Source organism: Poecilia mexicana, unplaced genomic scaffold (genome assembly GCF_051168715.1).
Source record: "Poecilia mexicana isolate PSO_F unplaced genomic scaffold, ASM5116871v1 scaffold_9, whole genome shotgun sequence".
NCBI classification, from domain to species: domain Eukaryota; kingdom Metazoa; phylum Chordata; class Actinopteri; order Cyprinodontiformes; family Poeciliidae; genus Poecilia; species Poecilia mexicana.
Genome location: NW_028263378.1, coordinates 26,926,239 through 26,953,339, shown reverse-complemented (window position 1 = coordinate 26,953,339; position 27,101 = coordinate 26,926,239). Strand labels below are relative to the sequence as shown.

At 38.7% G+C, this 27,101-nt stretch overlaps 1 protein-coding gene and 1 long non-coding RNA gene across 3 annotated transcripts; both read left to right on the top strand.

The window, feature by feature from the left end:
- Positions 1–4,168: 4,168 nt before the first annotated feature.
- tango2 (transport and golgi organization 2 homolog (Drosophila)) lies at positions 4,169–27,069 on the top strand. Of its 2 annotated transcripts, none has more exons than XM_014994837.2 (9): positions 4,169–4,384; positions 5,156–5,278; positions 14,573–14,661; positions 17,879–17,998; positions 18,101–18,218; positions 23,803–23,870; positions 24,075–24,228; positions 24,442–24,546; positions 25,909–27,069. In XM_014994837.2, exons 2-9 carry the CDS (start codon positions 5,223–5,225, stop codon positions 26,027–26,029), a joined length of 831 nt encoding a protein of 276 aa, XP_014850323.2. In that variant the 5' UTR covers positions 4,169–4,384; positions 5,156–5,222; the 3' UTR covers positions 26,030–27,069. The 2 variants fall into 2 exon arrangements, with proteins under 2 accessions (XP_014850323.2, XP_014850325.2); XM_014994839.2 differs by having other exon boundaries at positions 4,170–4,384; positions 24,078–24,228.
- LOC148157728 (uncharacterized) lies at positions 5,289–11,903 on the top strand. The gene is made up of 2 exons (XR_015764291.1): positions 5,289–8,618; positions 8,737–11,903. It is a non-coding gene; the product is annotated as an uncharacterized LOC148157728 (long non-coding RNA).
- Positions 27,070–27,101: the final 32 nt, after the last annotated feature.

Sequence of the window (27,101 nt, the reverse complement as noted above, 5' to 3'; positions counted from 1 at the left end):
CCCACACACCAAAGTGTTATGCATTACATTTCTCCTGAGGACTCCGTGTGTGTATAGTCAAAATACCCCAATGTCTTGGTGATGTGATATTTACAATACAAGTCTCTCAGTTAGCTTAGTCTGAGTTCGGACTAGTTCTCCCTTTTATTGGTAAATAAAATTTAGAAAATTCTGCGTTTTCTTATTCTCTCTTTCGTTTTTTTTTTTAAACAACTAACACAGTGTAGGTTAGTGTAGTTGTTTTGAGTTTAATACAAATTGAGATAAATATCGTGTTTTTGCTCTGATGCGTACCTGGGGATGATGCAATTCCTTGTTTTTCTGTTGGATTAAAAGCTACCACTTCTATCAAAGAACCTGCAGCGCATTTAAAAACTATATTTTTGAATAGAAAAAAAATTGAATGGGTGAAAGCAGAATTCGCGGGTCAAAGTTCTAAGAAAGTGTGAATTGGTTATCGGCAATATAGAGCCCGACTGGCACATCTACATTTAGTATTTCATAGCAGAAAAGGAAAAAAGGAAGGAAAGAGAAGTTTGATGTAATAAACAAAATGAAAAGGTCTTCATTCCAGCTAGCTAACCTGCACTGAACACTGACTGGAAAAAGGAAGGTATTCATCACATTGTGCAAATGTGTAAGAGAGCCAGCAAGTATTATGTAGAAATTTTAACTTTAGTATTCATGTCTAGTCCTCCTCTTTACCAGAGCTTTGCTCACTTTTCAACAGTTATTGATTCTGGTCGATAACTGTCGATAATGGTCGATAATGCTGAGAACAATTTGCTCTCTAACTGCAAGTGAGCACAAAATGCATCATTTTAAAATTTCACTGTGCCAACATGTAATTTCATTTCAAGAGGCCGACTGACAAATAAAAGATCACTGCTTTCTAAGGTCTGAGTCTATAGATACTGGGTAATAAACTCCGGACTATAACAACAACTAGAGGGATTGAAATGAATAAATGAAAAAAAAAAAAAAATCTTGGGTTGCCTCTGTTCTAATTTCTCATTTTCGTACTGTTTTCGTAGCCTCTTATTAGTATTCCTTAGCTATTTGTACAAAACTTTACAGTTAAAAACAAAAGTTCTATAAAGAAAAGACCCACTGATTGTTGACACCGTCCAGCCAGTAGACAAACGTCACTAGTTGCCTTGAATTGAGCATTCAGAGCTTCACAATGTATCACAGTTAGCACTGCTTGCAATTTAATACGGACCACAATGTTCCAGGCATCAGGAATTTATGTTTTACATGCTAACAATATATCAAACCTATTTAATCTTGCTGCTGTGTGTACCCACATCTGACACAGATAATGATGCCCCCAAAGTGATGAAAGCAAAATAAAGATGAGAAAGAGGGAAAAATATGAATTAATACAACAGATATGGGCTTTGCAATTATAATGATAAAAAAAACTGTCAATTGATGATTTTCTAATATTTTTATCAGGATGTATTATTTCAGGAATATTGAAAATGACTGTAGGCAAATGTCTTTGAATTTATTGAGTAGCCAATATATATAAAAGACACTAATATCAACAACACAAAGTAAATATCTCAAATCTCGAGTTTCAAATGAACGTCCATGCTAGCAGTAAGTGCCTCCTCCAGCCTCCTGGGGCCATTAGAGGCTATCAGGTGTGAAAAAGCTGACCAGAGCCAATTAAACTTTAATGAGAACTTTGTCTGAGGAGGTCTTTGCTGATGGTTGTTCTGAACTCCCCCCCTGCCCCCCACTCTCGTCCCCCCAAATCCAGCGTTTTACTACATACTAAAAAAACAAGAACCCCATCCGTCAAACTGTTATATGGCCGCCCCTTCTCCAAATAAGGTGATTACAGGAGGGGGAAACCGGAAGACTCTCCATGGTAACTCCGTCTCTAACAGGAGGAGCAAAAACAATGGACTACTATAAAGATGATTGACAGCTCGTTGCGGCTAGAGCTCGTTCCAATTCACTGCATCCATTAGCAAGACAGGTCCAGGACTATCGCGACGAGCGATAATAATAATAATAGATATATTCCTCAGCCTATTTTGCGCAGCTAAGCCCTCATTAACACTAATATCCCCCTCAAGTCTCATTTTAACTAGATAACTGTAAACAAAGCCGATTCTTGCGTCCTATGCCGTCGTTACGTTTCATGAACTAATTCCTCTGTAAGGAAGCGTGCATCTTTCTCAGTGCTATCTGACCGCGTTACTACATGGCTGCTATTTAATTTTTTTGTCACACCCACCTCCTACTGAGCAGCAACGGCACGAGCCAAAAACTTGGCATTACAGCCACAGCACAGACAGGGGGAAGCGGTATTGCAACTGTACCTCAGTTTCTTCTCCTGGTCATCGTTGTCCTCGAAGGCGAAGTGACTCTGCCCCCTGTGAGGGAGCGGATCAGAACTGGAGCCTCAGATGAACGCCGTTATTTTGCATGCAACTTAGCTGCTGCAGAGACTACTCTTTTTTTTTTTTTTTTTTTTTTTTTTTACAAGCTCCAGAATCTCCGGTCGGACCTGCCAGCTTTGTGTGTCTCTCCGGTCGAGTGCCACATAGGAAAAACTAAAGCAACCCAACTGCTTGCAAAGTTGCATTCAAAGTCATTATTAATTATTATTATTAATAGTGAATTTAGCAACTGCGACGTTGAGCTGAATGAAAAGCAGGAGCACGCTTTATCCCTCTCATCAACAAAAAGTGCTGGATACTGTCGGTACGGCGAGTCTGTCTCCGCCCCACCGCCACTTGTGCAGTATTGGAGGAAATTTCAGTAAGAAATGTCCTCCAGTTATTAGAGTAAATATGTTATTTACTCTAATGACTTAAGTAAATCTATTGCGCAGATGTAAATACTTCATGTGCGAAAATTGTATCAAAAATATGTAATTTTTTAAATGACCATACTAAATTCCACAAAAAATAGTTAATGAGTATTTGTACCCCTTATTTGTTTTTATCTTATTTACCTATAGTCACACTGAATAAATTACAATATTAAAAAGTTTATTTATTTCAGTACTAAATTCACAAGTACATATAGATTCCTTTCACCGGACTTATGCTTGCAAGCTTTTATTTTCACTAATTATGGTGGTTTTCCGCTTATAGTTCATGAAAACACGACATAAGATTAAAATATTACATCAGAACAATAAAAGAAAACATTTTTAAGTGAGTTGAATTAAAAGTATATTTAATACCTGCTTAAAGGTTGTTATTTTCAAAAGGTACTTTTAATTTGACGTCGTATCGGAACACTTATTGTAAGTTACTGGATGTGATAATAATAATAATAATAATAATAATAATAATAATAATAACAGTAACAGTACAGGGTTTTTTTCTTACCTCTCCCTATTATACAACTTAATATAAAATAACATGGGAAAAATAAAGAAGCTTATTTAGCATAAACAACGAAATTATTATGGCATGGTAAGCTCATTGTTCCACCCTAATGTTTTTGTTATTATTTCTTGTCCATCAACGTATCGTCATTCGTAAATTCTTAATTGTGTATATTGTCTATTAAAAATTGCTTTTGACGTAAACATTGGTTTAATTAAAGTATCTAAGCATGCCTTTCGTTGTTTTCTGTAGGCTAACCTGACACTCACAATATGGCGGACGCACTAACGTGTCATTTCTAAAGGTCGACGAAGCCGATGCGTCGGTATTAATCCTTTTCCGTCAACCGGTGTGAGATTTAGGTGGAAGGGAGGCGTTTCAAGATTGAATGAATCGCAAAGTTATTGCTCTCAACCACGGACTGCGAGGCAAATCAATTATTAGGTCAATAAATATTGATAATTTAATTGGAAAATATTGGGGGGGGAAACCCGACCAAGTTCATATGCTCATTAACAGCCTATCTGGAATTAATGGTGTTAAGCATAGTCACTTTGACAAATACCAAGCTAAACCAAGCAATATATTGATGTGAACATCATCCTTTCTATGTAACTATCGGTTACTCAGTTATTGCACGTACATCTTTCTCCGCTTGCTACGGATATTATCAATGTTGTTTAAAATGGAGCGAAAACTCCCTCTTACCACGCAGACGGGTAAATGGTGCGGAGCCACGAATTACATCCAACCCCTGAGCCCCGTTTGACATGCGTTCGTTTTGTTCATTTTATAAAGCTCAGAAAGGCGGGGTCAATGGCGAATCAGACAAACGTTGGTGTAGCGAAGCCCGACTCAATCGACAGAACAAATCGAGGCAACTCTTTGGAAGCGCTTCCTTTTAGTTGTCAACAAGGAATGTGAATGGATACTGAATAGTAGCTCTTAGCAGTAAATGGTGTTCAAGACGATTGGGAAACCCTGCTGAACAAATAACCGCGTCTGTTCTGTAGTGTCACGTTGGTCAGGTAGGCAGCTGAACTTCACTTGCTGTGTTCTCGCTGTACCTGGTTAGTAGGCTAATGTTAGCTAGTTATTAACTAAGTTATGTTGAAAGTAGCCTTTATTATCGATTATTGTCGCAATTATTCTTGTTCATGTTGAAGAGCAACTCAGGCAAATGCATACCAATAGTCTGTGTCAATGCCATTCGCTAACCCAGTTGGACTTCCTTATATATTGTGGACAATAAAGTACAGTCAAGGTCTCAGCCTTTATCCTTTTAGCTTGTTAGGTGCAACGCTTTGCTAAAAGTATTCATACCGCTTAAACTTCCTGGAATTTGGCTATGGCAAACCTCAATGTGTTGTATTTGTCCAATTTGGCATAAAGGGTAGCCCCTTGTTGTTTAAAAGGCCTTCAGTGAAAGGTTGTTTTCCAAAACATATTATTTTTATTTTTATTTTCATGTCAAATTAATTTAATATGTGTTGATCTTGCTGACCTATTTAATAAAATTACAGCAAAATCCATTGATGTGTTGGTGTGGTTGTACTGTTTCAAAATGTGGGAAAGTTCAAACCATAAGAATACTTTTGCTTTCAACAGCTGGAGAAGCACGTATGGCATGCATCAAACAAAAATTTTGTCATGTGTGACTGTACTTTTTATTTGCACCATAAAAATGCCTTTATCTTTACTCAGAATGTCAGTGGTGGATATTAGTGCACTTTGAAATAGTCGTATATTACATCCTTTCAACACTAAACTGTTGATCTGATTCTCTCTTTTTGCCTCAGACATACCTTTTAAATAAAGACAGATGTGGATTGAGTGATACTCCTGTCACCAGGTCTCAGAATATCCATGTGTATAATCTTCTTAAAGTTTGATCCTCGGCCTGCGTCCAAAAATGCCTACAGGTAAGGCAAAATCATCCATGCTTTGATGTGAAAACCTCCTAAACAAACTTAAGGAAATAAGTGCTTTAAACTGATTTTTAGTTCGAAGACCAGGACATTCTAAGCTGTCTTTAGTAGTTAATCTAGAGGTTTTAGGGGTCTGCAACCTTTACAATCTAAAGAGCCATTTTTGCCCCCTCTCCAGTTCAGTAAAACTCATTTAGAGCCACAAACGTTACCAGACATGTTGAAAAACGGCATGCATTTTGACTAGTAATCTAGAAGTTTTGACATATTTCATTTCATTTCCATTTTTAGGTTTTTCAACTAAAGAAAAACTTCAGCAAAAAAAGAGAGTTGATGCATTTTCTTCTGGAGTGTTGATCTTTGTGGAAAATTTTCTTTAAAAATGCAAACCTACTGACAAGAAAAGTTGGTCCAAAAAGTGTTTGCTAGTACTTTTAGCGTGATTTTGTTGTAGAAATTCAATGTAATTATGCCGCAAAAAAAGAAAATGACAAAGCTTTAAGCTGCTAAAATATGTATTTGTCTGTATTTATCCATATTTTACAAACATTAGTTTGTTCTTTACCTTTTTTGGTGAGAGTCTTTAAGAGCCAAATGTGGAAGATCCTGCCTTGATATTTTTCACATGACCATTTACAGAGATTATAATGACCGATCAAGTTCAGAATGTGCCCTTTCATTTATAATGAAAGCTTTTCTACATTAACTATGAATAAGCACAAAGTAAGCCAGCTGAAGTTTTATGTTCTAATGCCCTGGGGTGCAGTTCTCGATCTATAACAGCCGGCCAGTTTTAGAAGATAAATAATAGAGCGTTTTGTTTATATCTGTTATTATGGAATAAGATCCATTTGAGTTTTACACAAACATCGTGGCGTAAAGTCTAACTGGGTCACATTTTTCACATGACCATTTACAGACATTAACTTTAAAATGTCCTCCATGATTTTTCTGCGTATTGGATCTGATTCGTCCTGCTGTGAAGTAGATGTGTAAGAGTTTCGTAAACACTGGCTGAATCGCCAGAAATATAGCTGAGGGAAGAATGTCACAACACAGGTCATGCATCAGACGTCTTACGAAATGGAGATTTTGCGTAAAATGTGTCATTATCACTTTTATAGTCGCAGCATGGATACATCAGAGTGGAGAACAGAAACTGACATATTTTGATAATTGTGACACAGATAAATTGGGATGCTGCTCGAACTCTTGGTAAATGGGCCGCTTGCGGGAACAACTCCAGAACAGGAAAGAAGAAAACAACAGTTGAAGATCAGCTGGGATACGCTTCGGCCGGCTTGCTCTTGTTTAGAAATGAGAGGCCCTGACGGCGTAAGAAGATCGAATGTGTTAGTTTCAAGTATCCCTGCCTCATAACCAGTCAAATGCAGTCGATGGAGCACAGCTGCTTGAACAGGACAAAAATGAGTGACAGTAAATAAGAGGCTCTTACAACATGTGTGTCATATGGCCTCAGAATTGCAACTTGTCGGAGGGTGCCGCTGCTTTTCCAGAAATAATGAGAAAGGATGTTCCTGTCAGTAGTAGCAGAGGTTGAGGGGGGAGACACAAACAACAGAGTTGGGGACAACAGGTATTGTCACAGAAAACAACCAGAAGGTTCCAGAGTGAGAACCAGCAAAATCACTAAAGGCAGACAAACCAAAAACAAGTGACAAGGTACTTTTTTTTCCGGCTTTTTGAGCTGTGTCTACCTGCTTTACTCCATTACCTGATGTGTTTTGAAGCCTCTTATCCCCCTGACATTCAATATAAAAATAAAAATACTTTGGTACTCTCCAGACAGTGGAACATTGGCACTTATAATACTGTAATCCTAACACTAAATTGTATGGGCATCTGAATTCGATACTAATATCGGAAATTTGCTTGACATCTGCCAAAAAAAACTCATATCTGATAAGATCGGCCTGCATTTAAAGCCGCTGTCGATAGAAGAACTGGACTCCAGCATTAAGTCCACCCCAATAGAAATTGAATCTGCACACAGACCCACTGGTTAATAATACATAGGTCAGCTATTCTCATGCCTACTGTTATTGGCTATTTTTCTCTGACTAACATCACTTGATCAACCCTTCGCTAATACTCCACTCTGCAAAATAAGTACCGGTAATACAAGAATGTTTAATTTTTGCCATTATCATATTGGGTCGATACTGGTATCGGCCAATGCTCAAAGCCGCAACATTGACATCGTATCAGAAGTGAAAAAGTTGTACTAATTGGTCTTACTTTAGTCTGGGTTGATGGTGTTGCTGACAGATCTCTGAAGTGAGAGCATTTTATTTATTTATACATCTTTAGTGTTCATTTCTTCATGCGCCGATTAAAATAGTTGATCACATGATTTATTAATAAATATAACCTCAGTACATTTAGTCTGTTTTCAGTCAATTCAGTGCTGTTTTCCCGTATCAGATATTTATTATCCGATACGAAATCTCAGATATTAGTATCTTATTGTAAGTGAAAAAGATGGATTGGTGCATTCCTGGTTTTCACTTCAGAGATAAGATAATCACTTCACAATAATTGTTAAAATGTAATCCCGACTTCCCCAGCAGTAGCCTTGTTTTACAGTCAGTTTTTAATCAATTCACCGTTTCGTTTTTTTATTTCCTGCGGTCTCCATGTCCCTTATCTGGCAGTAAATGGTAACTCCTTTCAGCTGGAAGTAGAGGCTGGCGCGCTACAAGCAGTCAGTGTGGGCTATGGCGCAATACGGAGGTGTACGTCATTATATTCCCCCAGAGGTTGAGGGCAAACTCTCTGCCTGGCCGTAGTCCTGCTCTGACCTTCTCCAGCCCTGACCTTGCCTAAGGAGAGGACAACAGAGGTGTGTTATGAGTACTAAGTGGTACCTGGGGAGAGTTGAAATGTATTGTGTGCTGCTATATTTATCTGAAGTCTATTATGTAAAGTTGAAACCAGAAGTTTACATACACAGAATGAAATGACACGTTTTTTTTCTCTCACTGTCAGAAGTTAAATCAGACCAAACTTTTCCTCTTTTGTGTCAGTTAGACTCATAAAAATTATTTGCTTAATGCCACAATAATAAAAGAATATATCAGAAAAGATTACATGCATTTTCTATGTGGGATCATGAAACTGTATGACTTATGGTCAAATGTTTTGGGTTTCCTTCCACCAGCTTCTCACAGTAGGTCGTTGCTGCCTCTCTGCTGCTCTGCAAGTAACACGCAGTGTGTGTTTGTGTTTTTCTGTTAGCCAACCGCATCAGTAAATATGGCAGAAAAAGGAAGAAATGACACCTGATCATTTTTCAGTGCAGCAAAAAGGCCAAGTAAGTAAGAAATGCTGCACTTTGAAAGGGAAGTTAATAATACCATTTTCTGAAAAAAATAAATAAATAAACAAATGGCTGAAGTTTTTATGAAATTGTTTCGTCATGGTGTTGTTAGGCAAAGCAACAGACAACAGAGCGGGACGTAGAGCGAGAGAGAGACAGAGAGGGAGGGGCAGTCAGTCAGGGTCAAAGAGTCACAGGTAAGTGCAAGTTTACGCTGGCGAAGGTCCTCAGTCATCCAGGACAGGGCAAAAACAAAAACTATTTAAAAATATAGCAAAGTAATTACATAAACTCAAGTCCAGCTGTTTTTTTTTTCTTTTAAAACTTTGGTTTTGTGCAAGTTAGATAAACTTGAGTTATTGTTGAGAAGAATCCTCTTTCACTTAAACATGTATTCAGGGTTATTTGATCAACTTGAGGCAGAGAAAAGTATTTTTCTGGTCTTTGTGCTGTAGTTAATACAGTTACTGTACGTGCCATTTACTTTCATTTTACGTATGCAAGTTATAATTTAAAGAACGCAAATTGCACAGAGAGACACCACAATAAATCGGTGTTAATGAGGAATTAATGAGGCGGGGTTACACTCTGAAGTATTTCTTCTGCTTGAACTTGAGATGAAATATTTGTAAAGATGTTGTAGCAGAGATTAGATCAGTGATATTGACCAAAGGCATCTACAAACACAAGGCAAACTCAAATTTAAATAACATTTAGATTTGAGTTTGGCTTCTCTGGGTCTCATCAGCTCTTTTATTGAGGACATCACCCATATTTGATGTGCAACTTGTCATTTTTGGTCCTGCAGACAGAAACCATTAAAGATCTTCCTCATAAGAGATATGAGACTAATAGGGGACATTATTGTAATAATTAATATTAGTACTCCATACATTTTAGGCAGCCATTTCAGCCTATTATTCAGTAAACTCCAAGCAGCACTGATAAGGTTCTATTTGTACATTTTCCAGCTTTATGTTTGCAGAACCCGCCTTTTGATTTGGTGTATGTAAACTTCTGGTTTCAGCAGTTTTAAAAACAAATTTCCAACTTCATCAGGTGTAATTATTAAATTCACAAAACAAAATGACTGAAATGTTTCTGCGGGAGTTAGATGGCTTCTTAATCAGCTTAGATGACTCAGTGATTACCCACATGCTGTTATTTCTCTATCTTGATGTATAATTTCTGGTTTATATTGTTCTCCTCTTTTTGTGAGTTTTTGTAGCAAAACTTATTCCCTAAGCAGCTGAAGGGCATTGTAATGTGATTATGGTTTATATGTAGACACAGTAGAGTCGTATTTACAATAATGATGTAATTATGGTGTGTCCTTGTTCGGCTTGCTTGTTGGTTTCAGGTACAAATATTGCAATTAGTTCTGAAAACTGGAAAACTACATATCAGACACTTATTTATTCAGCAAAGACTAGGCCAAAAAGCAGGGTAATTATGTAGTTTATTTCCCCTCTGCTATGACTGGAAGCCTGTAGCTCTCCTTGTAGTTTGTTCTTTTTTCTTCCACATTCCTTTGTACCGTTTTTTTTTAGTTAGTTTTTTTTTATCACAATAACTTTTTGTTCTTGATGCTTGAACCTTTACCATCATTTGGTGGCGACCAACCAAACTTATGAGACATTCTGAAATGGTAGCTAGCAAAATTTTGATCCCCCCCGTTTGTTGACTTGTGTCATTGAATAAACAAAAAATCAAAACGAGTGAAGCGCCAATCAGTCGGCCAGAGATTGGCATTGACCACTTTGATTTGCTGTGGTTAGTGATTCGTTGGCCAAATATTAGGGCCGTGACTTATGATTATTTTAGTAATTGAATATTCTCACGATTATTTGATCAAATAAAAAATGCCAATTCTGCAGAATTTTCTTTTAACTACTTCAGCCTTTTTTCATACAATGCTACAAATGCATTCAAAGATGCAAATGAGCAAATCATTTATCCATCCATTTTCCTTCACCCTTGTCCCTCAGTGGGGTCGGGAGGGGTGCTGGTGCCTATCTCCAGCTCACATTCCGGGCGAGAGGCGGGGTACACCCTGGACAGGTCGCCAGTCTGTCGCAGGGCAACACAGAGACACACAGGACAAACAACCATGCACACACACACTCACACCTAGGGGCAATTTGGAAAGGCCAATTAACCTGACAGTCATGTTTTTGGCCTGTGGGAGGAAACCGGAGAACCCGGAGAAAACCCACGCATGCACAGGGAGAACATGCAAACTCCATGCAGAAAGACTGGGGCCGGGAATCGAACCCAGAACCTTCTTGCTGCAAGGCGACAGCTCTACCAACCGCGCCACTGTGCAGCCTGCAAATCATTTAATTACTTAAAAAAAAAAAAAAAATGAAAATTTTATTGCCTAAAATGAAATAACATAGCATTAGTCTACTATCTATTTATGTCCCAACGGGCAGTTAATTTTACAGCAACACACCAGCAATTAATATTTAACTAGCGGGTCTCGGGATAAATTCCACAACTTCAACCAGTGGAGGTTAAAACCACAAAACCTTTCAATCATAAAAAGTGCCAGTAAGACCACAAAGGTGATCAATAAATAAACCAATAAATAGATAATACTTATTTGTATTCTGCATTGCTCTTCTAGTTGGACAGTAGAGTAAGGCAGAATTCCTCAGCAGTTTTTCCAGAAACACATAAATTGTTGCTTGAAACAATTAGCATAGCGATTAGTTTTAAATGGCAGTGGTATGAGCTTGATTCATAAATGGTAATGTTTTTCCCACCATATGACTGGAGGTCTGTTGTTGGGGTTCTGTTTTTTATCTTTTTACTCAGACCTTCAATAGTCTTGCTCATGTGAACACACAAACTACACAAAATTTGTTTTGCTGTACAATCACCAACATCGTTTTTTTTTTCTTCATGATCTAATTTTTTGTAAACATCTTTTATTCCCGGAACACGGCTCCAACTTTACTAACCCTTCACCCTAATACCACACCATCCCACCCTTTCAGATTTGCACAAAAGATCACCGAGGTGACCCTCTGAATTGTCTATCCATTCACTAAGATTTGCCATTAAACATTGAAATAATGTTTTTCCACGTTGCAAAAAAAAAAAAAAAAAAAACCCAACCAAACATTCAGGGTTATCTGTAAACACAAACACATTCTAGAGTTTATTTCATAGGATTCACACGTGAACCAGATGAATCATTAGGGCAGACAGAAATTGTGAGGAACATTTCACATGAGTTCACTGCCTCTGTTTGCTGAACAAAAAAGAAATAAATGTCAGCTGAGTTCTGGTTTTGCTTTGATCCTTCTCCGCTTCCCAGCATGCCTTCAACACGATACAGCCGGCTGCCTGACACTGGAGATCGAGACGCTTGCATGGGATCTCCCCCTTAGGATCCAGCAGCAGATGCTGGGCCCGGTGTAGCATCATTAGTGTTTGCTTTGTTTCCAGTTAACACTGGTGACTCACATAGTGCGGGTTGCAGGAGGCTGTCATTAGCCTTTGAAACACCCCAAGAGGACAGTTTAGTCTTGTGTTTTGGCGGCCATCTTGAAAGAATAATTGGTGGACCACGGCCAAGCTTGGGGGAAACATACAGATGGCGTTTAAATCAATACATTTTATTGTTAGTTTAAGTCCGTGTGCTTTGCAGAATTGTGATATTATGTTAATAAGATCCTATAAAATGCACTTTTGTACACAAATAAATGATGACAGAAATATAGCTTAAAGGTAAAATGTTCATTTCTGTAGAAGAAAATCACAGCAGATAGCACAGTTGTAATTAGTATAATTAGTTTTCAGCAACACCAGTGGTTCATGTATCACGTTAGTGTATACAAGTGTATAAAAACTTTAATGATAGCCATTTTTAAACAGCAGTCAGGAGTTGGAGTTTTGCTATTTTACGATTAATAAAATGTTTAAGACCTGCAAAAAATAAATGGCAAGATATCGTAAATTCTGAAGCAGAAGTGGCCAAATCTGCTGCCATAATATTTAAAATATTGCAAAAGCTTCAGTGATAAACTGTTTATTTGTCGCTTTGTTATGCTGAGCATGTTGTCGTATTGAATTTACAAAGCAGAGAGATGCTTTGTTATTGGCTTGTGTTGCTACTGGTACTTAGCCTGGCTGTTGAGCATGACAAGTAACAAAGCCGACAGAAGCTCTAACGTTGTTTCAGTTTACTAGTAGAGCTTAGCAGGTTTATATTTATAATGTTATGATAGTTCATAGGCTGTAGCAGCATCAGATAAAAAGTTAAAGACATTAACATAATGGCAACGTTTCTCTCTGAGAAACTGAGTAACCCAGGTCAAAGTTCAGTTCTGGGATTAACCTACAGACACACCCCGTCAGCCCCATTTGAGGTTATAATTGTGTTGCAGTCATGATGTGTCAGTAAAACCCAATTGACACACCAGATGGGGAAAGCATCAGGATTGGTTATTTACACAAGTGGAACTTTAAGTAATATGTCTGGTTATTTTTGTTTTCATCACTTTCACTCCCTTATTTTCGTGTTTCTCTATTTCAGTAGCTCTCTTTGTGTGCTGAGTCTTTGAATTTTGGAGAGTACATTTATGTGCATATAAAACTCTGACTTTCATATTTAAATGGTAAAATTTTTAATAAATATTATGACCACTTCTCCAAAAATCATTCTGGCTTTGTTTTAAACCTTGCCAAAAAAACGTAGGAAATTTTGAGTTTGGTTAAATTTTTTAGTTGTCTTAACAATGATAAATATTGCTGTTGGAAATCTTACTTATCTTTCCTTAAATGGTGTTGCATTCAAGCTTGAGAAATCTTCTCTTCCTGCGTGATGGTGTGGAGTGAAATCTATCTCAATGGGAAAATGAGGCTTATTGTCTTTACGAGTTGAAAATATGTCAAGGTCATATTCTGCAACCAGCAGCAATCCCATTTTTCCACTCTTAAGCCCTTTCTCCACAGGCTGACTGGGTTCTTTTCCAGTCAGCCCCGGCCAGATTTGTCTCTAATTGCAGATCCTGTGGTGTTCCTTCCTGTTTTTTGCAACCTGAGGGGTGGTGCAATCCAGACCTAGCCAGGTGTCGCTCTCAAGCGATTTGGTTTACAGCAGACTGCTTTCATCGGTGTAAACTCCTGGAACGACAACATCGCCACCAGCATTTTCAATCCCACAACAACACCATAGTAGGTGGCGAGATGGCAAGCTTCAAATCGATAATTCTGTGGTTTGAGGTCCAAATTGTTTTATCAATCATGGCAGGAGAGCATATGCAGCATCAACTGGATGGGTCACCAGACAGTCAAAAATGGGGCAGGATGTACCAAGCTCTAGTTCTAGTTCTTCCACGCAGTACTGACCTCCTTGTTGAAGGGAATAAATTGTTTCCCTGCTAATGTGTCTTGTGTCTTTGAACATTAATCATTCAATCCAATAAGAGACACCAAACACAAGTGAGTGGCAGAATAAGATGTTTGGCTTTGGCAGAGAGGATTTGGGCACAACAGATCCTCAATGCATAAAAGTGGCATCCCTACAAATGTGGCACCATTTTCACTCTTGTGTGGTCTCAAGAGTCGGGGTGATTTGGATCCCATAAGTTTTTTTACCCTCTGCACGGTCCAGCGAGGTCGCACTGACAACGTGTAAGTTTTCACAAGTTTCGGGAACTAATGGTCTGACATCTGCCACGCTCCTCCTGAGCACCGCACTAAGTACGCGGGAGGTTTAAGGGAAATCAATCGGTTTTTCATTGAAATAAGAAGCATTAATTACTCATTTTGCATAGTTGAAAACTTTCAGTGTGAAAATGAATTCTGTGATTTATTTCGGTGCCTTTACAAACCAGTTGGAAAAACTCACCTGTCACCCGAAGGCTCAGTGGCTTTGTGTTGTTTGACCAAATCTAAAAAAAGAACTTCTCTGGCCTCTCTGTCAATCTCCTCAGGCTAATTTTGGCTGCAAATAGAGATGAGTTTTACAACAGACCGTCCAAAGCTGCCGACTTCTGGGGCACCAACGGTGAAATCCTCAGTGGTAAGTTGACTTTTTAGAGATATATCACTGCCTGACTGCCTTTTACATTCTTTGCTAACTGGCTTTTCAGTAATCAAGGTAGAATTACTTCTTCACTTCCCAATTTAGACTTTCTAATAATCCGCCACAGAACAACTCGACCCACAGTCAGCTGAACTACCATATCCAATTTTACAGGTGCCCGGTGCACATTTTAGCCAAACAGAGGAAATCAATCATTTGCTGTTTTTTTTATTTTCTCGCTATTTTCTTCCCGCGTAAGAAGGAAACACAGACATAACCTCGTTGTTCATCAATCTCCTCTCGCCACTTTAATAGAGGGGTCAGGACTCCACCAGCGGGTCCGTAATTGATGGCTGTTTTTATGCGATGTGACAGGAATAAATGGCCCTGCCTTATATCTGTAAGCCTGGCGCGAGGGGAGGAGGGGGACGGCGCGGGGGGGAACAGCAAGACCCTGAAGGAGACAGACCATGAAGGGAAGTAAGCAATAGCTCCCCGAGGGATCTGTGCAGCTATCTACCCCCCCCACAGAGGAATCGGAGCATTTAGCTCTCGGTGGAGAGGACCTGTCCTAATTGATCACCGGGAAGCGCTGCTGACGTACTCACCTTTTAATAGGACAATGTGAGGGAGAGGAATCCAGAAAGAAAGCAGCTAATTAATGGATGGGCCGACTCTGTTTCATTTAACGCGACACAACACGTTGATTTTTTCCATCCTATGTCAAAAAAAAAAATTATGTCAATAATAATTTTTGATATTTAATGGTCCGTACTATACATACAAACATACAGTATATAAGACATAATTAAAATACTTTTGAAAATGTTATGTTACGCTGGATAATCCGTACTTCAGTACAACATTATTTATTAGTTCAGTAAAATAAAACAGAAAATTTATGGTATTGATTTTAATAAAAGGTATTTGTCAAAGTTTTTAACAGTTCACAGTCTATTTATATTTATATGTACTTTTTTCTGTCTAGCTCTCAGTGAAGGCAGACACTTTTTTCCTCTGCTCCTCTCCCTACCCATTCTCACCCTGCTTGCTCTGTTTCTGTGTTGCTTTCCTTGGAGCCTTTCTATGCACATCCTCCAAATCTACAAATTTTGGATCTGGTCAACCCGTCTCTCAAGGCAATAGATCAAATTTTCTCAACAAGAAGACTAGGGACAGGAGAGCCCTCCTGTCCTGCGGGGACTCACCCGACGGGATGGATTCACCCTGGATTTATTTGGATTCATGATAACAGGATTTCTGCTGTTTGGAGTTTGTGGATACCTGGCTTATCGAAAAATTTGTGACGGATTTGGCCACTCTCATGAACACTCAAACTGTGATGTGGCGCTTGCTGAGACTCGCAGCCCAGCTGAGGACTCAAAACCCACTAACAGGGTGAAATCGATCTTGGAGAAGTTGCTAGCTTTGGTTCAGTGGAACGGCCAAACTAATTTGGATGATTGGGATGAACTACAAGAGACAAACCAGTTAAAGATTCTGGGACAGACAGAAATTTGAAGTCTGCCCGATCTAAAGAGAATCTGTTATTCTGAATCTGGCTCCTTGTGGCCTTCTGGCTATCTCAAATCTCCTGGAGTTTATGTAGACAAACTGTTCCTTCCCATCTCCTCACCCTCCCGAAGTCACCCTGGGAATCTTGTGGCTGAACTCTCAAGGACTCGCTCTTGATTATTCCACCTTTATCAGAGACTTTATTTGGGAGAACAGGCTGTGAGAGACATGGACTGATCTGCAAACACCTCATAGTTCCAGACAAACACTCCTGATCTCAACGCCTTTCCCAGCATGTCTTTGTTTTTGTCTTGCCATATGTGGCATATCCTACCCAATGTAGTCTTTTCACCCTACTTATCAGTTAGTTTTTATATTATTACTTGTTAGAAACTGTGGAGTACTCACTTTTAACCCAGAAAATGAATTAGAACAAACTTGGAATCCAGAGACTCTAGTTTATTAGTCACTCTTTAGCTTATTTTTTTTAGAAACTGTAGCTTTCTCACTATCTAGATGAATATTACACTTCTTAGGTTACTTTTTAGATTATTATACAGAGAAACTCCTATTATTGAAATCCAGAAAAGGACTTAGAATGAACTTAGAATCCAGAAAAACAAAAATCATTGAGCCTTCAATGTTATTCTTAAACAAGCTAAATAAATGTAAAACTTCAACTGCAAATGCAAACCAAAAACCCAGAACTAAACTCAATTTTTAGTCAATGAAAGAAAACTATTTTTAATTCCCCAGTTCTCATAGCAAACACTGCAAATCTCAAGGCAGATTTCATGCTGCCCTCATGATCTACAGATATAAACAAATGAATCATTAAAACTGTGAGAGATTTTTCTGATAGACAGCAATAAAAGAAGATGAGTGTCCCTGCTGGTTGCTGAGAATGTGCTATATGAATAAAACTACCTTACCTTATAGTTACATTAAACTACATACCAACACTTAGTAAACAGAGTTCACCACTTACTCATTAGGTGACTTTCCAAAGACGGTTGCAGCAAATTTAATTTAGGGGAATCAGGGTAAAGTGGGATGAAAACAAATTCACCTCATTTTTTGTTTTTGTTTTAGATTTTCCTTCCACTTCACCGTTAGAGACTACATTGTTTTGGTCTAGCACATAAAGTACAAATATAATACATTGAAATTTGAGGTCATGACATCCCAGAATGCAAAATAATTTGAGGAATGCCTTTCTGGATCAGTACAGATCAGTCTCTCCAGTTTTTCGTAATTTTGCAGAAATTTACGTAAAATCAACATATCCCTGCATTTTTGTCCGCACAATTGTGAGATTATTGGAAATTTTCTGCAAAAATGATCAAAGACATTCGGCTTAAGTGACTGCTAACTCCCACCTGCAGGTGGCAGTATTTCTTCCTTCTACTATACTGCTGCCTAACTTCATGTCAAGTTATCATCCACGATCGAAATGGCAAGTCGCAAAAATTGAGCTGTTTAGTTATTACTTTGTTTCTCATTTTCTTTCTTCTACATGTAGATTTCGGGATGGGTTGAAAGTATCGCCAAACTCCTCGCAAATATTTCTCAAACTGCAGCACAAAATCAGTGATTTTGATTGCAAAAAAATCACACAAAATATATATATTTTTTGTTTTCTTGTTTTAATTCTGGAGGGACTGATAGATTAAGCATTACACCAATTTCTCTTTACCAGGTTTGGACCTAGAGTATGGCAAGGAAGGTGGATCATGGCTGGGAATCAGCAAGAGGGGCCACCTGGCCGCCATCACAAACTACATGGAAGGACATCCTAACCCTAATGCACAAGGAAGAGGTGAGCCTGCCACGTTCGGGTCACCACATCTGATCACATCTGGACCGCCACCTGTCCCACATGCCAGCGATGTTCACCGTTTCCCCGTTTACCGATCTACAGGGTTCCTTGTATCGAACTACCTGGTGGATAAGGATGTAGACAGCTACTCCTACCTGAAGAAGGTGTCTGCAGACGGCCACATGTACAACGGCTTCAATCTCATCACAGCTGAGTTCAAGTGAGTGAAAGGTGTTCTGACTTATGCCTTTGTTTTATTTGCCCTCCACCACTATGTGTTAGGAGGCCTCTCGTGATAAACTTTGCTGGACGATAAGTTATTGCGATTACATGATGATATTGATGTTTTGAGACCATTTTCAAGTAATATAATGGAAATGGCATAATAATGTAAGACCACATTCTGAAAGATCAATAAACCTTTAATTCTAACTTATCACTGGAACTGGAAGACATTTTGAATATCCAAAATAAATCAAACAAAACAACAGAAACGACAAATAAAATAATTAAAAAGTCTCTGTGAACAAAACTGTCCTTCAAAAAAAGGGCTAGTTGAAACCAAAACACCAGACTGAAGACTTTTGCCAATCAGTTTTTAGTAGAAAGAAAAATGATTGAATAAATCATTCAAATAGAAATTATTGAGTTTATTTTAATTTATCACGCAATTAATTGGTTTATTACTTATTGCGACAGGCCTATGTGTAAGCATGTTTAAAATTGGAAAATAGAACAGTTATCGTCTTCTACGCAATTATATGCATCTTCTATATTCATGAAGAACAAGAACTCTTTAAGTGCATTGTTACATTGTAATATCTAACTAAACAATCAGCTTTTTATTCTTAGGCCGTGTTTTGCTGGCACATCTAATAGTAGCTGTAAAAACTGCTTCTCGATATGAGCAATTTTAAGCACAAAGAAAAAGGAAGTGATGCTGAACTGCACTGAAAATATAGGGCTGTCTTATTTTGTCTTCACCAGCCTGAAGTTACTGAATCCCAGTGACCTTCTTAGGAAAGTGAATTCAAAATGGGTTCAGTGGAGGCTAAGATGCTAGCAAAGCAGGAAGTCCCTGAAGGCAGCTGACATGGAAACCTGCATCGCTGCCTGCCAGGGAGAGGTTGGAAGTTGGGTTCAAACACACCCAAATTAATTCCTGCAGGGGAAGAAAGGTGTGAGGGGAGGTATTTTTGGTGTCAGGAGGTGTGTATCCTGCTAACATGGCCTCTAGCTGGATCTTGAACCAGTGTAGTTTTCTTTTATTTATTTTTTTTTAGCTTGTGCTTCCCTTTCATTGCTTTGTTTTATCAACATTTCTGCGATTCCACCAGGCGGGATCGTCGCCTACTGTAACTCGTCTCTTTTCTGAAGCAAAAGCTCCGACGCAACAAAAAGCGTCCGATTGTTTCACATTTCCTATATTTTTTTTTACATATTTGCACAAATAGGAGCTAAGTTAAGAACACATTTCTCTTTTTGTTTAAAAAATGAAAAAAGAACACAATACCAAAAACTGCTTTCACTGCAGACAGAGAGGAAACACAGAGAAAGAAAGCCTTCATCTTCTAAATAAACACCGGCATTAGCAATTCATTTCCTCTCGGCTGCAGTGTGTCCCGCAGCGCTGAAGAAATAGGCTGCTTCTTCCCCAATCAATAACACATCGGGTGGATGGAGACGGCCACTGCTTTATATTGTAATTAGAGGATTTCTCACTCATTTGTCAGGAGCAGCTTTACTCCAAATGAAGCTGAGGATTAGGTCAAGGTGTTGCCTTCTTTTGTAATGGATTATTTATCTTTACTGATTTGTTTTGGCAATGTGATCTACTTATTAATGTTTTGAATAATAATTTCTAACCTTTAACTGGTTGATTTTGTGATTCATTTTAGCACTGGGTACCTTACAGTGGGTTTTAAACTCCACACTGTAGAGGCTGAAATATACAAGCTTGTCCTTACAGTACTCTATGTCCCATATATTTTTTAAATATAATTTTAGCACCTTTTGCTCCATCTATATGCCTCAATGTTGCTGTTGCACCTGAATTTCCCCCACAGCGAAACAATAAAGGATTATTCTATTCTATGTTCACCTACTGAGAAATGTACCTGCTTCCAGCTTGAGTGCAGCTGAGTCAGAATCATAACTTCAGAAATTAGCCAAACCTTTTTGCCTAAAAGCATGAGTTGTGATGCTTGGCAGGACTTTGCTTGAGCTTAGAAAGAAACATTGAGACGCTGCCAATAACACACATTACAAAGTAGCAGGGTTAGATAAACTCTAGTTGTTTTAATGGAACATCTACTATGATTATTTTTAAAATAATACATTAGTGGTTCTCAAATTTTTTTTTAGAGAAACAAAGAAAGCTTTGCTTTGTCCAGAATAAAAGTAGTCTTGGATCACAGAATATTTTTTACATCCTCTGAGTGACTTCAAATAAAAAGTAAATTAGTGGTGGGGGAAAAAAAAAAAAGCACGACGAATATGAAGAAGAGAAGATTTAGAAAATCAAACAGAAAATCTTAAAAGCTTATACTGAGGTCATTATTGGATGAAGAGAAATCAAAGTGGGCCTTTAATCTTCCTGTTTATCTTTCTGCAAAAGGGATTTTTTTTATCCAATCATTATGTTTCTTTAGATATTCTTATTCATAAGCTACCACAGAACAGAACCAGAGGGAAAATATGATTGGTTCATTTAATTGCTTTAGCCGTGGGCAACCGCTGCATTTCATACAGATTTATGGTACGTCAACAGATTCCAGAAATTACAGATTAAAAAACTTTCTAAACATAATTCTGAAAAGCCTGGCTGAATTACAGCAGTAGATGAAGTTAATGTGAAGCTGTAGTGGTTTGCAAACAGATAAATAAAAGGATGAAGATCATTTTTTTTTCATTTTTTAAAATAAAAACCTCAAAAGTGTGGCATGCATTTGTTTTCACCCCCCTCCACTTAATACTTGGCCAAAAATGTTTATTTACTTATTTATTTTTTTACCACAATTACAGCAGCAAGTCTTTCACACAGACTGGTATATTTACCGATTTGTCTTTGTAAAAGAAAGTCAGATTGAGCGGAGAACGTCTTTGGACATAATTTTTCAAGCCTAGACTCTCCACTAGATTTTGGTCTGGACTTTGATCGTCCAGAAGATTACTCATTGATGGATATGTTCCCCCTATCCGTGGCTTTTACTGTGCATCCATATTTATGGGTGCACTTAAAATTCTGGGCGATGAGTTTTCAGAGTGCTTGTTGTTGTTGCCTAAAAGCCTGACCCACCATCGCCTATGCTGGAAGCTCATCCAGGCATCTCCAGGCAACTGCACCACAGCTGGCGATGGGGAAGTTGCTCTACAGCGCCAACATAGAGGGCTCTTCATTTGAACCGCTCCCAGCCAGCATACTGATTACCTCTCTGCCTGAGATCTTAAAAAAAAGCTTCTTCTTCTATTTTTTTTTTTAAAGAAAAAAACCCTCTTTCCTCTTTGCCGTCTCTCTTTTTATGCCCAGTGGCTCTGATCTCCTGCTGTTCCCTCATCTCTGCCCAAATCAACCCACAGCCCTGCTGATGGGAACCTCAATATTCCAGCTACTTTCATAAAGCAGAAATGGCCACTCTCTCTATTCTTCTCATCTTTCTCCACAAAATCCTCCACCTGCTTCCTCCATGATCAATTTGATCCACATCACCGACATGAGGGTCTTTAGTTCAGGCCACAATACCAAGAACAAAACTAATATTTCATGCTCTGTGCTTGATTACTGTGCCTTACTAATTCTTTTATTTCCCTAAAGATTACACTACCATCTGCTTTCTTTCTTTCTTTTTTTTTTTTATTGAATGGCTAGCATCAGAGCTTGGTTGGAGCAGTGTCTGTTATCACTCCTGTCAACACCGTCTACTGCCGCTGTGCTGACTGTCACCATAGGGACGCAGACAGTGTTGTTGTTTATTTATGATGTTTAGCTGGCTCTGGGTACAAGAAACAATATTAAGGACGTGGAATTGCTGTTGTCGGAAGGATTTCGTAATGTCAGCTGGCAGCTTAGAGGATTGCTCTGTGTGTCTGGTGTTTCCTTCTTTAACACATATTTCCCTGCCTCTAGAACATGCTCTGCTCAAAAGTGTTAGATTTGTTTTTGTCAGACTACCCTTGTGTTTTTTTTTTATCCTCAGTGTAGTGTGGTTTTGCTGATATTAAAGCGTATGTCTGGGTCGGGTTTTTTTGTTGCTGTTTTTTTTTTTTTTTTTTTTTTTTTTTTTTTGCTCCCTTCTCAGTTTCGTACTTTTTAACAGTTTTGGTCTTATTTGTGCTCAGAGTTTTTGTGGTACAAAAAGGGAACTGTCTGCACCAGGACTTGTCTTACCTGGCATGTGTCAGTCCGTACCCTCCTTAAGCACGTTTGGATATTTGTTAATGATTTAGAGTATTCTATTAGAGTCTTATCTGACAATATTTAATGTAATTTATTGCTAATTTTCCATAGACACGTCATGGGTGAGATCGCGCCACCCAGCTCCCTGCTGGATGGCAAAAAACTGCTTCCTAACAATGACTACCAATGATTTTAGCTGTCAAGTTGTCAACGTAATGCTCTAAATCTTAAATGTATGCCTAATATATATTTAAGAAAAACAGACACAGTGCTTTGCTACTAATTGTTAATACTACGGCATCTAGACAATTCACAGGCGAGAACTAGTGGGGCTCTCGTCAGTCCGTAGATACAGCAACAGGTCTATGCATAACATAGCCGACAGAGGATGAGAAAATTGAAGATGTTCTTCACTGGGTTTTTTGTTGCGTTATTTTCCCTTTGCTGCGGCGCACTGCTCTAAATTAATAAAAGCTGGAATTGCCTGCTTTGTATCAGGGAGCTTGGCGCTGATTATGCAGGTCTCAGTTTTTTCCCCACATAATCAGCCTGTGTTTTGCTTGCATTACTGGAATTTAGCAGCATTTAACCACTAACAGCTAAACACTGCCATCTGCTGTAAAATCTTCTCTACTTCATTTGGCTCATACACAAAGAAAAAACCCAGTAATGCTACTAATTGTCACGGATACAAATACCGCACCTAAGAGTTTTTAAACTACTAAGTGCTGAATATGATTTACGTTTCATGGTTTCAATATTTGTAGGTTTCATGACTCTAAAACATGACGCTGTCCATTTTACGGCCACAAACCCGGCAAGAGTCTCCAGCTCTTCTCTGAACAGCGTCCGAGTTCGATGTTGGAGCAGTATTGCACCACATTTCAGATTGACTGATGCCACTGCTACGGCTGACATAAAACTGACATCAAAACGTTCACTGGCCTTCCAGTTCAAAGCATCTGGTCATAATTTATGATTCTCCCTGCTGTACTAAATCTGTGACAGATGCCCTTGATGTTGGATAGATTTCTCAGAATGAATTAACTCACCGCAACGAACCGGTTTGAAAGGAGATGTGGAACTATAGTTAAATGCTCTCTGCAGCTTGGATTATATAATGAAAGCCGTCGTTTTCCCCTGCGGTTCAGCACAATGTTCAATCCCGCAGTCCCTTCTGTGTCTTCTTTTTCTAGTTTCCAATACAAACAGTTTGCAGAAGTGATGTAAATGTATTAATTCCAATAATCTGAGACTGGTATGTAGTGAAACATGTGCCCTTTTTTCCCTATTGAGTCATATTTGCTGTACTTGTTTATTTACTACTCTTGCCACTGCATTTTGACCTGGGCATAGATGTATGTAATTGTCTGATGTCTAATTTTCTATGATGTTGTGTCCCATCTAGAGCCAAACAAGACACTGTGTGTTACTATGGAAACAGAGGCAGCTCTGAACCCATCCGTCTGAATCCAGGTCTGTGTTTTTATTATGGTTGCTGTAGAAACCGTTCATTCCCCATCCACCTTTCCTCCGGGCCTCTGGCCCGTCCGTGTTTGCCTGACATTTTCTGTCGGCGTTGCTCTCAGATTGCGTTGTTTGCTGAAGCTCAGGCCAAAAGGACACCCAGCAGAGATGGTGTAGACGCATCTTTGTATCGTTCACGTTGTCTCTCCTCAGCAGGGATCTACGGCTTAAGCAATTCGCTCCTGGATACTCCGTGGAAGAAACTTCTGAAAGGCAAGCAGCACTTTACCAACGTCGTCGGCGACCAGTCGCTGTCCGGCGATGGATTGGTCCAAGAGCTGCTCCACGTCCTTAACAACGAGGAGCTGTGAGAGACTAACACCCACGCGAAAACATGGAAAAACATGCTCTGTTGTGATTTTTTTTTTCTCAGACACTTAAAAAACAGGTTTCAGAGATTTTTTTTTTTTAAATGTCCCAACTTTTATAAATGTGGCAGAAAAAAATTTACCAATTGAATGCACATAAAGTATATTTACGAAGAGATTTTTCTTTTCTTTGTTCTTGCCTTCCTGTACAGGAACACACCTGACCCACTTCAAGAGCAGCTGGGTGAAGGATACAGCAAGTCCATGGTCCAGGCAATGTCAGCTGTATGCGTCCGCTCTCCTCATTATGGCACAAGGTCAGTGGCTCCCAACCTCGACAAATCTTTCCGTTTGTTCCTCCCGCCACCCTGCTGCGACAGGAAGACTACCAGAAGATTTTTCAGGTCAGGGGTGCTCAAATTGCGGCGCAGGGGCCGTTTCTGGCCTTCAGAGTAATTTTGGGCAGCTCACACCTGCAAGTCAAGAACAGTACAAATTTACCTGACCAGGACAAGCACTGAATTGGTCACAGGCAGCATTTATGAAGGAAAACTGACCCACATCCTGTTCTTGTGTAGAGAAAAGCAATTGTTCCAAATTTTTCAGACTCAGAATCAGATGAATCAGACGGTTTTGTGTTTTTGGTAACACTTTGTTTGAAGGGGTGAAGGCGTATAAAACTGACATGACACTGTCATGAACATGACATATCACCTGTTGTGAACATGAAGGAGTCTTTAATGAATGTTTTTGAGTCGTGAAGTGTCATTCGGTAAATAATGACACGTTTAATGGAAAGTTGGCACTTTTAATGAACTTTTCATGCAACATTTAGAGCACCTTTGCATTATCAGTGTCATTATTTGCTGAATGACACTTAATAATAACAGTCATAAACCCTTAAAAAAGCTTCTCTTGCTCTCAGTGAAGGCAGACGCTTTTTTCCTCTGCTCCCTCCCTGCCCATTTTTCCCTGTTTGCTCTGTTTTCATCCTGTCTTTTTCTGTATTTTTGTACAGGGCAGTAATTCTTTATCACTGCCCCTACTGTTATTTAGCAGGATAAGCAATCTACTTCTTCTCCCCCCATTCTTTGTACTTGGTCTAAAGGATGGTTGTCCTAGTGGTCTGAACGACTTGCTATCTTAGCTCCAATTGCTTGTACTCAGCCATAAAGACACCCATCTCCTGCTCTTTAGTGGTCTACCCAATCTGCGTCCTCTCCCCCCATTCTTTGTACGTGGTTTACAAGATAGCCTAGACTACTTGTCTCCTCAGCTCCCTTTGTCTGTACTGTCCTTGATGAGTCTGAAAGACATCCCCCTACTGTTATTTTGCAGGATAAACAATCTGCTTCTTCTCCCCCCATTCTTTGTACTTTATCTAAAATATGGCTCTCCTAGTGGATATGTTGTATTTTTATATATTTATTGAATGTTGGCCTGTGTAAATATTTATCAAATTGAATGGCTATTCAGGCTTTCATTTTTTTTGTTTTTGTTTTGTTGTTTGTTGCACAAATTCAAATATATGCTACATATCAACCAACAATTCAATCAGTGAATCTGTGTTTTTTTTCTGAAATACCCCTCTCACTATCAGGTGTTCTTCAAGATTTACCAATGTTGTTTCTGTTTTTTTTTTTTTTGTTTTTTTTTGTTTGTTTTTTTCCCCCATTCAGGACCAACACAATAATCCTGATAGATGCAGAGGGGAATGTCACCTTCACAGAGCGCACAATGCTCGACGTTGACACGAGCAAATGGAGCACCAATTCTTTCCAGTTCAACCTCCAGGCGTGAAGACAAGCTAGAGGAAACCCACTCTGTGCCTTTCTGCAACCCCTTTCCCCCTCCATCAGCCACTCTGCTGCAGCTGCTCTGCCCTCGTTGCATCACCAAGAGTAGAAAGACTTCTGTGCACTTTTTCTTCAGCTAGACGCCGTCTGTCTCATATACATCACCGACATGAATTCTCTGCCCTTGAGTTAAGTTCAAATGGCTTTTTTTTTTAATTGTGCTAAGTTAAATAAATCATCAAAGGACAAGTACATTTTTATGAATAAAAACGTTTTATCCACATGTCACAGAACACGCTTGCTGGGATGCTTGACAATGTCTAATCTGTTATTGTCCAGGCAACCATAAAGACCTCGTGATGCTGTCTAATCCATAAAGACCTCGTGATGCTGTCTAATCCATAAAGACCTCGTGATGCTGTCTAATCTTGTTGAAGTCAAACTTTCTACTTCTAAATTTATATTACCAACAAAAAATACACTCTTTCAGATTTCAGATTGGATCTTTTGAAGTCAAATTACCAAAGTTTGAGGACAGAACAGCATATTATAGATGAAGGTAACCCACTCCATTAGTGATTACTTTGACAGCACTTGGGTATTTCAGAAATGTTATGGTATTTATTGCATCCTGTGTTGTTGAATAATGAATTTACAGCTTAGTATACATGGAATACAGCTTATTCAATCACATTCTAAAAAAAATACATCATGGGAAAGTGAATATTTGAAGATTTTCTCTCTTTTTTGGACATTTTGAAACTACAGTTTCACGTCTACTCTAATTTTTATGATGATTTTATGTAAACTTCTGACTGCAACTGTAGGTGATTAAAGTCATTGGTGTTATTTGTGCCTAAATATGATAAAGTATGAAGGCTTAAGCATGATTTATTTGTTTAAAAACCCAAGACCTTTTTCATACAAATAACAGATTTCAGTATGTTTTAATTATACAATTCAGCAATGTAGCTCATCTTACATCAGCATGCAAACAGCGACATCTTCTGGCCAAGTGTACTGAAATAAAGCATTTGTTTCTTATTTCGTTGTCATAATCCTGGTTGAAGCAAAAT